Genomic DNA, 11,188 nt, shown 5'->3' with positions numbered 1-11,188 from the left:
CTGCTGGGTTAGCTCAGTTCTGCAGCAGTGACTGCTGGCAGCCCTGGGCAAACCCTGTGCTGATTTCAGAAGGGACACAGCAGGTAAATGGGGCTGCAAGGAGGGCTGCTCACCCTCCTTGCTTGGTACACATCAGAAAAAAGTAGGACCATTTTAGGGGCCATTTTACTCTCTCTTACTTACATTTTACATAGCCCCATCTGAATCAAAGGTGAGGTGAGAGCTAACCACACTGCGAATTGTTTAAATCACATTTAAACATTTGAAGCTGTTTTCAAATGAAGTGCAACCACAGAAGCAGCAGAAGCCATGGGCTGTGACTTTACAACCTGAAATAGCTCTGGCAGGAAGGATAAACTGTCTCCTTTTGTTCAGCCAGCACCACTAGCTCATGTGGGACTTCGTCCTTGACTAGGAAAAAATGAAAGGTGTTGAAGAGGGTGAAGAGCTTTTTCTTCTTCAGGCTGTGGAAAGAGAAATGAGAGATGAAGCTGAGCTTTGACACTGAGTCCCAAAGGAGTCTGTGAGTGGTACTGGGCTGACTCAGCTCATTGCTCCCTCATTCACATTCGTGGCTTAGGTTTAACTGCACAAAAATTGCGGTAGCATCAGTCAGGTGTAAAAATGAACCTAGCATAGCTCAATACTAAATTAGATATCCTGCTCTGAGAGGGTTTTTGGCAGCGTAGAGAGAACACAGGAAGGGGACTCCATCTAATGGATGAACTTGTTCTGCATGGAGAAGAGAAAGCTCTGGGGAGACCTCACTGCAGCCTTACAGCACTTGACAGCAGCTTATAAGCAGGAGGGGGACCGACTTTTTATACAGTCTGATAGTAATAGGACAAGGAGGGATGGTTTTCACTAAAAGGGGGAAATTTAAGTTAAATATTGGGGAGAAATTCTTTGCTCAGAGGTGTGGTGGGACACTGGCACAGCTGGCCGGAGAAAATGTGGATCCCCCATCTGTGAAGGCATTCAAGGCCAGGTTGGATGGGACCCTGGGCAACATGAGCTGCTGGGTGGCACTGCCCATGGCAGGGGGTTGGAACTGGATGGTCTTTAAGGTCCTCTCCAATTTTAGCCATTCTATGATTCTAATGGAGAGCCTGATCATCCCCATTTCACCGTATACAGATGAGTTGCACCAGTATTTTGCTATCCCATTTCCTGTATGCTTGTGTGACTTTAAGTAATTATGCCTCTTACTGGATAAGTAATCTGGTATGTTAATTTATGGCATATCTTGCTGCCTTTGATGAGCTTTTCGTGCTGAGTTTGTCCCCTTGTTTTTTATCTTCTGACATGCAAGTCCCTGCCTGATAAACTGACCTGACAACTAGATGCTTGTTCTTTTACACCAGAATCCCAAATTATCTCTTGTGAAAGCTGATATTATCTTACATCTCCTGAATCCAATATAAATGATGTTCTGTCCTTGGAAACAAAGCCGTGGCATATTTGGCCTCCTCTTCCCCTTCTATGCACAGAAATCCTCCAGCACCTTCTCCAGTCAGCCTAATGGCTGCTTGGAACTTCAAAGCGAAATGGAGAAAAAGCTTTCCAGACCTTCCCAGCAACCCAACTGTTAAATCCCCCATCTGGAACCAGTTTCTACTGGTTTTACAAGGCTTGGAAACACTTAGAAACAGGCGGTCCAACACTTGTCCCTCAATTGTAGCGACATTCATGCAAATAGCATCCTCAAGGTCTTCGAGGTCTTTGAGGGCATGCCTGACTGAGCAAAAGCAAGCAGTCGTGGTGGATAATATGAAATCTGGATAGAAAATCAAAGGAGAGCTATCCAAATATTTGATCATGAGGAAGTTGCCCTAAAAGTGCCTGAGAAATACCTCTGATTTCTACCAAAGAAGTACTGTTGGGTGAGAAAGGTTGAATGGCAAAGCATCAGGAACACACATACTTAAACCAAAAATCAGGCTAACTTTAAGAACAGTGACTCTGATTCACCTGATTCATTCAGGTCAAATTGTCATCTGTGTTTTTGTCTGCCTTCCCTAGACATGAAGTTTTTAAGATACTTAAAGCTATGACGAGTATTTAAAATACATCAATGAGATGCCAAACTGCCTTGAAACTGATTTCAGAGATCAGATGTCTACTTTGCCTAGTAATACTACAGTAGCATTTTGACCATTTAGTAGCATTTCCTTTTAAGTGAACTTCCATTAGTCCTGCCCCACACTTTGCGTCCTGATACGCCCATGACATAATCCATCACTGGAGTGGAGTGGAGGCGCTTGTCCACCTGCAAGGATAGAGCCTCAAAAATCACCTTGATGAGAAAGATCTGTGCTGAGGAATGGAGAGCACAACACAAACGGAAGACTCAGTGGTAAAATTATTGCTTTTTCCTGCTTTTTACAGGCTGTCCAACAGAGCAGCTGTCAAATCTGTTCCGTCTGTGCTTTTTGTGTGGCGTTACTAAATTAGAAAGTTGTTCTCCAATGAACATTACATTACTGAAGAATAGAAATTAAAGTGCCTTAAATAGCACTGTGCTTTCTAACCCCACAAAGAGCAGGCTGAACTGCTGGAGATGCCAGCCCAGAAAACACGGCATTTCTTTGTTCACATCTGATTATCCCACAGCTGGTGGACTAGGAGCACAACTCTCAGCTTTGCTTGTGCTGCTAATTTGGGATGAAATGGAAACAGTGATGGGCTGCGAGCGGGTGCCAAGGAAGATCTGAGTCCTTTGACCTGCTGGGCTCAATGGGGCAATGATTTTCTGAGGAGAGGTATGGAGAAGACCAGGTCTGCAAATAAAATTCAGAAGGGAAAAATTATCTGAGCCCCACAAAGGGTACATTGCTGTGTCATCTCAGGAGGGGTAAAGAAATCCCAGTTCTTTCTCTTGAAGTATGACTTGGTCTCCCAGTGCTGTTGCCACCTATGCCACCACAGTGGGACAGTGGCAGCTGAGGTCTTCAGGCAGCCACCTCTGCATTGTCTACCAATCCTGAAAACAGCATTTTGGTGCCTGCTTTGGGCCATTCAGCTACAAGTGCAGCCAAAGAAGCTGATGGAGATGATAGTGCAGATCCTTGTGCCACCCAACGTCAGGAAGGGCAAATCACAAGCAAGGTGTAACTTCCCAAAGGTATCAACTAGGAAATGATGGCCGAACTGATCCCAAACTCTCAGAAGACATTGTTAGAAGCCCGTTACATTTAACCTGGTGCACCATATCCTACCTCCCTGTCTGCTGTCTGGATGGCTGATGTCTCATCTTGAAGCTCAGAGCTGCACAGCTCAGACCATCCACTTAATGCAAGGTGGCTGAGGGCCATGCTGCCTTTACTGATCATCAAGTGAGCTCTAAATTAATGACTATTAGAACCACAAGTGGTTCAATGCAGTGGTTGGTGGAACGCCGGCAGCATCAAGGGAAGTGGAGACCCAGCACATGGCAATCAGCCCCTTCCCACGTGGTCCAGGTCCATCCCAATTGCCAGATATGAAGAGGAATAGATGGACCAAGTGAATGACATGCATCCATCAAGATGGAAACTTGGTATTTCAAAAGGGGTTGACTTTTTTTTTTTTTAAGCCATCAGATCATTGATTCCAGTTTTGAGGAAAAAAAATGACTAAACTTTGACATTCACTACTTAGCCAGAGTGAATTTCTCACATTCACACACATGCTTTTGCTAGAAGAAAATTGTCCAGAGAAACAATGTGCCCTTTGTTCAGGGCAGCCAGTTAAGCTAGTTAATGCTGCTTTCAGCCTCCTCCATGGGAATGGAAAAAGCTTGGTGACCTTTAGTTGTGCTGCCTGCCATCTAGCTCCATCTCATTCTGGATTGGGATGGTGGACAGGATGCCTGTCAGTGCTCTGCAGAGGTGCATTTGGTTCCTGGAGCATATGCTGAGCAGGATGAGGCCAGAGCCAGAGCTGGAAGGGATCTTTTAGGATGTCTTTCAACCTGCATGCTTGGAAACAGGCATTCTTGGCTATTTGCTTTTGTCTTTGTCTTTCCATCAACCCCCATTTCTTTTCTTCCAACCTTCTTTCATTTATGTTGTCTCTCACTTATCAAACTGAATTTTCTTCTCTTGCTTTCCCTCTTTCTTGTGCATTTTTTTTTCCAGAGAACCCCAGAATCACATGAGCAGGGCTGCCACCCACCGGCGCAGGCTGCCCAGGGCCCCATCCAACCTGGCCTTGAATACCTCCAGGGATGGAGCACCACAACCTCTCTGAACAGCAATGCCAGTGCCTCACCACCCTCATGGTGAAGAATTTCCTTCTCGTACCTCATTTAAATCTCCACTCTTTTATTTTAAAGTCATTCCCCCTTGTCCTATCACAACAGGCCCTGGTAAGAAGTCTTTATCTATCTTTCTTGCAAACCCTCTTTAAGTATTGAAAAGCCACAACAAGGTCTTACATACAGCTATAGGAATCACTGCTTCCTTTTTATATTTCAGCTAGGAAACCCCACTCCCAAGGCAGTGCACTTTACATGAGCATAACCACTGCCACAGACAAAGGATGCTTCTAAATACCACATGCCACTGACAGTTAAGTTTTACCACAGGTGAGTTGTGCATCTGGATGATCCTGAGGAAGGAGCAAGGGTATCATTTACAATAGAACTATGGAATCATAGAATCGTTTGAGTTGGAAGGGACCTTTAAAAGTCATCTAGTCCAATTCCCCTGCAATGAACAGGGGCATTTAGGGGACTTGTATGCACTGATGATGGGGATTTAAGCTCTGCACGAAGCAACAACCCATTTGCCCAGGACTGCTGGAAGGATGGGGCACTGAGGGGAGAGGATGATTACGGAGCTAAAGGCTGACAGGCTCCGAGCTGCTGTCACTAAGTTACAGCACCAGAGCCTTCCAACTTGATTCATGCAGACATTTTGTTTCTATTATTTTGTCATCCCAAGTACTGGATTAACTGCATGAAGTATCATTTAAAATGCTATCTTGCCCATTGGCAATATTCTTCTCCTGCTGAGTTGTTTTGCCTACTCATTAGCACATGGAAGAAAATTCACAGCTGATCTCATAATTAAAACAGAGGAGTAAAGACTGCTGTTTATGTTTTCTTGGCATCATAAAACTTACTAACTTCTTAGGAGCTATAATATCACATATTAAAATCCTAGTTAAAGGCATGCTTGATTCCCAGCTTCCAAACCCCATGCCTGGGTATGCCAGCTTCAGCTCGTGGCTTGAGGAAGGACACAATGTGAGGCCCATCTCCTCCCATGACACTGGGGTTCAGCCTTCCCTGTTCCTCTCCCTGTTCCTCCGCTGGGAGGAATGGGGCTGTGGGCAGAGGGAGGGATGCGTAGAGCCATTTCAGCTCTTCCAGACAGCGACCACTGCTGGAGCAGGACAGCATCTGCAGCATCACACACACAAGGAAAGGCAAGATTCTCGCTGTGCAGCTCATGCGAAAACCAACAGGAGCATCCCTACATTCCTATCCTCAATTGCGTGTCTCCAAAACCAAAACCTGATTCCATAACCCTCAGCTGTGAAAATCTAGTAGGTGATCCTAAGGATATAAAACCAACCCAAGCTGAAATGCAGATGTTGGTATGGTGCACACATCGTGATTTAGTTTAGATAAAAGAAAAAAGATCCGCAAGGCCATCCCTCGCATCGCTCTCCCTCTAACATTTTCCTAACCAAATAATGACGTTTTTGGACCTTTCCCAAACCTTTTGCTTATAACACTGTCATCTTAGCCAGACAGACCATTCAGAGAAGTTGCCATAAAATACTCATTGAATGATTTTGAAAAGTCCATTGCCAAGAATGGGTTTTGTATCAAGTCCTGGTATAAAATGTTCTTTATTATTATTATTATTATTATTATTATTATTATTATTTGTATTTGTGAGCTGCATTACATTTTAGGTTCCCTGTGAATGTTTCATTAAGGGGTTCCAGGCACATTAAAATTTTGGCCTGCACCAAAAGGCAATAACTAACTCGTATGCATTTGAAAAATACACAACAAATGTGGTATTCAGGGGGCAGCCTTCTTTCAGTCCAGTTCCCTCCATCACTTATTGATGTGAACAAACCTCAATTCATCCTGAGCACGTGCCTGGGGTAGAGAAGAAGTTTATTCACTCTCCACTGCTGATGGGGATGCTTCAGCCTTGCACTGCTCAGCTCGTCCTCATGTGTCTATAGGGGCACCTGGCATCATAATCCTCACCTTCAAGAGGAACACCAACCCACCATCCTCATCCTGAAGAACACTGAATTTTCAGATCTTCCAACATGCACTTATTTTCCAGAAAATTCAGCTGACTTTAAGACATTTTACTCAGCGCTGATATTGCTCATGTTGTCACAACAACCTCAGAAGCAAAAACACTTTTTCTGGCTAAGGGAATTTGTTATTTGTTTATTTTGATGACACTGTATCTGCTTCTGAATTGGTGCATGAATGGTGAAAAAGGGAGATCTTTTCTGCTTTCAAAGGTTAAAATGCCTGCTGCAAAGCCCAGCTCCTAGAAGATGAAATCCATGCTAGAGTACCTCTCCTACGAAGAAAGGCAGAGGGAGTTGGGCTTGTTTAGCTTGGAGAAGAGAAGGCTCTGGAGAGACCTCACTGCAGCCTTTCAGTATTTGAAGGGAGTTTACAAGCAGGAAGGGAAATAACAGGACAAGGGGGAATGGCTTAGAATGGAGATGAATTCTTTGCTGTGAGGATGGTGAGCACTGGCACAGGCATTTAAGGCCAGGCTGGATGGGGCCCTGAGCAGCATGAGCTGGTAGGTGGACTGCCTGTATGATACTGGGGTTTTCTGGGGAAAAACAAAAACAAAAACAAAACAACAACAACAAAAAAGGGAAATTAGGAAGGGAAAAGAACAGAACTCATTTTGATAAAATAAATGAGAGACAACATAGATGAGAGAAGGTTGGAAGAAAAGAAATGGGGATTTACACAGAGACCAAGACAAGACCACCAAAAGCAAATGGCCGAGAATATGTGTGCCCAAGCGTGCAGGTTGAAAGAAATCCTAGAAGAGCTCCCTTCCAGCTCTCTTCGGTCCCCTTGAGTGCCATGAGCTCCCTTCAAGTTCTGTTTGCTCTCCTTGGTGCTGACAGAAAGAACAGTAAGTGATAAAATGCAAAAAAAGAGGTCAACATTCCAATTACAGAAGCAGAAGTAGTTAGGAGCTAAACAAGAACTTCCTTCCCACCTACAGCAGACAGACCTATTCACACTCAAATGGTTTTGAATGCACTTTCAGACTTTTCTAATATAGAGCTTCTGTACAACAATCACATTTTCAAGCCAGCATTCTGGGTTCAGTCCACAGCTAGAAATTTTATATTTATTTTTCAGCCAATAGCTTGAACATGCTCACTTCTATAAGCACGTTATTTATTAATCAACAGGATAATGTGCAATAGTCCAGCACAACTGCAAGGCTTTTTTCCTGTTATCTGAACCATTTCCATTAATTGTTTTATAATCACTAATAAAAATGACGGTTTTTTGTAGAAGAGCTCTGGCTTTTTTGTGTCTCCCACCTGTACTCCCAGCTGGGCATCAGGTTGGTTTTAATTTTTAAATACAGTATCTAAATCTCCTGTTGTACGCCTGTTTGCGTGAATAATACATCAGTGTATTTGATCAGCAATTATGACCTCTGCTCTTAATTTTATCATGACAGCTACAACCACGCTTAACACGTGATGTCTGCAAAAAGATTGAAAGGGGAAAAGCAACTGCCAGAGCCCAGGCTTCCATCCTTCCCACATCTCTGCTCACAGCCTGTGTCCACACAGGGGCACCTCGGGCTGCTCACCTTCTTACATGGAGGATGTGCCTGGCTCTGACTGGAAGCACATATGCCTGGGCTTTATCTATATATATAGATATATGTATATATGTGTAATGTAGCTGTATGTATATATCATAGAATCACAGAATCATGGAATTACAGAATGGCCTGGGTTGAAAAGGACCACAGTGATCTTCTAGTTTGAACCCCCTGCTATGTGCAGGGTCGCCAACCAGCAGACCAGGCTGCCCAGAGCCACATCCAGCCTGGCCTTGAATGCCTCCAGGGATGGGGCATCCACAACCTCCTTGGGCAACCTGTTCCAGTGCCTCACCACCCTCTGTGTGAAAAATATATGTTTGCACCTGGGTTAAACAGTAATCCTAAATGACTGTATACTCCTACTGAGTGAATATTTAGTAAGAATAAACATGACATACATATATAGAACTAGACAAAATTGCATTATAAGAGGTAGTTAAAATTATTAATGATTTGACTGGAGCAATGAAGGCAGTAGTGACAGTGACACTCCAATGGATGGTCCTGTAGGATTAGATTAGCACAAAAAAAGCCATAATAAGCAGTGAGAGATGGAAAAAACATCTCCATGTACCTGCAAAGGAAAAGGCACTGGTGCCTGCGCTGCAATGAGAATTCACGGTCACCACATTACTCCTAAGTATGTTACTAATGAACAAATAAATGCATATTAAAAACCACTGGTCTCAGGGCCATGAAAGGACAGTGTTGGCTGGATGTTCCTGTAAGCTGAACAGTGAGTCACACTGCCAGTCCAAGAGGCCACCCTGCTGCTGTGTGAATCATAGAATCATCATTACAATTGGAAAAGACCACTAAGATCAGCTAGTCCAACCATCAGTCCATGACCATCATGCCCACTAACCACATCCCTCAGTGCCACGTCTACACATTTCTTAAACACTTCAAAACCTCACCAGAGCAGGTAAGAGTTGCTTACCCCAGGGAAATCTCCCACTGCACTGGAACAGCTCAGAAAGCTGCTCTCAGGTCAAACACGGCCTGCAATAAGCGTTAAGTGTTCATTCATCCCTTCTCCCCTCAGAAAGCACCAAGAGCAGCTTTCCCACTGCCCCCAGCTCTCTACAGAGCCTGCCTATGGCCATATCCTGTGAAATGTGAACCGAAACATAACAGAATTTCCTGACAAAGAATAAAGCTTTGAAAGATGGTCTACATACTGTGACACTAAAAGTGATTTATGGGGTTACCCAAACGAATGGAATTTATTGTAGAGCCTCTCTGAAACAACATTAATTTTTATGATAATGCTAACAGTAACCTAGGAGGTGTACAGCCCATGTGCTAATTACTGTCCAGAAATGCTTCCTGCCTGAAGGCACTAAAGGAATTTCCACTATAAACATGTTTACTAACAGGATTCCTAATATGCCAGCTCTTTACTGCATGTAGTATCTCAAGCCATGTTTACGGGACCAGGATATTTATGTTTTGATGTGTGCCTCCCTTAAGCAGCCTGTGTGTACGTGAGCATGTCTATGTGTGTGCGTTTGCCCCAGCCAGGATCAACCCAGCACTCCCCTCCTAACTCCCTGCAAACAGGAATTACGTCTTTAACCTCTTTGTTCTTGTGTACATGCTTACCATAACAATCCCAGAAAACTCTGAAAAAGGCCTTCTATCATCCTCACACATCCTCCTTTCAGGACATTTTGGGGCACACAGGGTAAAGCTGCCCAGAAAAGCTGTGGGTGCTGTGGAACCCCAGCTGAGTTAAATGATAAATTGAATTCTTCAGGTACTCCTGTGTTATCGATGCACTGCAAGATCTCTGTTCTTTAGTATATGGAGATTATCACCTCATAGGACAAGCCAAACACCAGCCAACCGAATTATAAAGTATCTTTACAAATATCCTGGATATTCAAGAACTGCATGCCAACACAGATATCTTGCTAAAGTGAAAAGAGCTTTCTTTTCCTTTATAAAAAAGTAACTTATTTTCTCATGCCTAGATCTGTCCTTCACTTTCATCTCCAAAGGATCCAAGCAATGCAGATCACGAAGGAGTTCTAGCAAAGTGCTAACAATTTTTTGTCTCCCAGTCACAAGGTACTGAGGCCATCTCAAGGACTCTGGGCAAAAGGAGAACAGGATTTCATCATCCATCATGCAAAGGAGATGCTGTAGTCGCCCCCTCCTTGGACATGCTGGCAGGTGGGCTCTCAAGACCGTTTTGAGCCCTTCCCCTTTCTTTTCACAGGCAGAACTGAAAGAAGCATTTATTTCCCTCCTCAGCAGCCACTTTCTCTAGATCTGAGCACTGTGCCTGATCAGATAATGAATGTTTACATGTGACAGTCAGTGTTTGCAAACTGCCCCATTGTTCCCAGCCTCCAGTGGTGAAGCCCCAGTGCCCATCAGGACAAGAGAGCAACAGTAGAGGAAGGAAGGGTTTCCTTCCTGATGAGAACAGCCCTGATTAAATTGGAGATGGGGTTAACTACCCATTCAAACATATACACACAAAACACTGAAACAGATTGTCTGGCTCTGCATTGTATAATATTATCTAATCCCAAAGAGCCATGTTAGTCAAACCATGCCAGATGATGCTGCAGTGCTGGCAACCCATCAGCCAGAGTAATGATCACAAACTGTACTTTATCTTTTGTCCCTTTGGAAGAACATCCACTCTGTTGCCAGCCTGAGGTTTACCTCAGCCTCACTGCAGTTCCTTGAACACACAAAGTTGGTGGAGCTCTAATGAAGATTGGGGCTGGTTTGCTGATCACAGAACAGGATGTATTTTATTAACAGCTGATCGTCCTTAGCTGTAGAGTTTGTATCTTCAGCAGGAGTGGATTCTTTGAATTCCTGTGCCATGGCAATGGCACTGGTTAGGCACTTGACAGCATGGTTGATGTGAAGATCTGCTGTAAAATCTGAGGGATGTCTTTGGTATCCATGGCAATAAAGGAGCGTCCTGCTGGCAGAGTCCTCTGCAGCCTGCAATGCAGAAGGAGGGACAAGACAGAATTACCATTTCCAATTACATCCCCTACTACAAGCAGGAGCTCCTTCAGAAGGAACGTTTTCCTCCTGAATACCTCGCCAGCACATGTCATTTGTGCTGCTGTCACTGTGCAATTAAAGGCTTGGGAAAGCAGCAGTGGGAGGAAGGGCTGAATGCTGTTGGGTCACAGGTCCTTCCAGCAAGACAAGGCTATTTCTAGTTTTTATTCACATCCTCTTTCTGACATGCATAACATTCATTTTGATTAAGGTACCAAGTGTCTCGACAAGGTATTAACCCATCCGGTGTTCTGATGGCAGCAAGACACATTCTCCAGAAAGGCAGATATTTACTTACTCTAAATACCCTG

The 11,188-nt window shown here is 44.1% G+C and overlaps 1 protein-coding gene across 1 annotated transcript in view; it reads right to left on the bottom strand.

The window, feature by feature from the left end:
* Positions 1–10,345: 10,345 nt before the first annotated feature.
* The window catches only part of VWA8 (von Willebrand factor A domain containing 8), a 180,512-nt gene continuing 179,669 nt past the window's right edge, over positions 10,346–11,188 (bottom strand). Inside the window, exon 45 of the mRNA XM_042866426.1 lies at positions 10,346–10,811. Within this exon, the coding sequence (XP_042722360.1) occupies positions 10,703–10,811 (109 nt within the window). The 3' untranslated portion in view covers positions 10,346–10,702. The remainder of the gene's footprint in view (positions 10,812–11,188) is intronic.

The sequence above is a fragment of the Lagopus leucura genome, unplaced genomic scaffold, assembly GCF_019238085.1.
Source record: "Lagopus leucura isolate 7727_CA_CO unplaced genomic scaffold, USGS_WTPT01 Super-Scaffold_100001, whole genome shotgun sequence".
In the NCBI taxonomy this organism is placed as follows: domain Eukaryota; kingdom Metazoa; phylum Chordata; class Aves; order Galliformes; family Phasianidae; genus Lagopus; species Lagopus leucura.
Note: the sequence above shows the minus strand (reverse complement) of the source record. Positions and strands in the feature narration are given on the sequence as shown.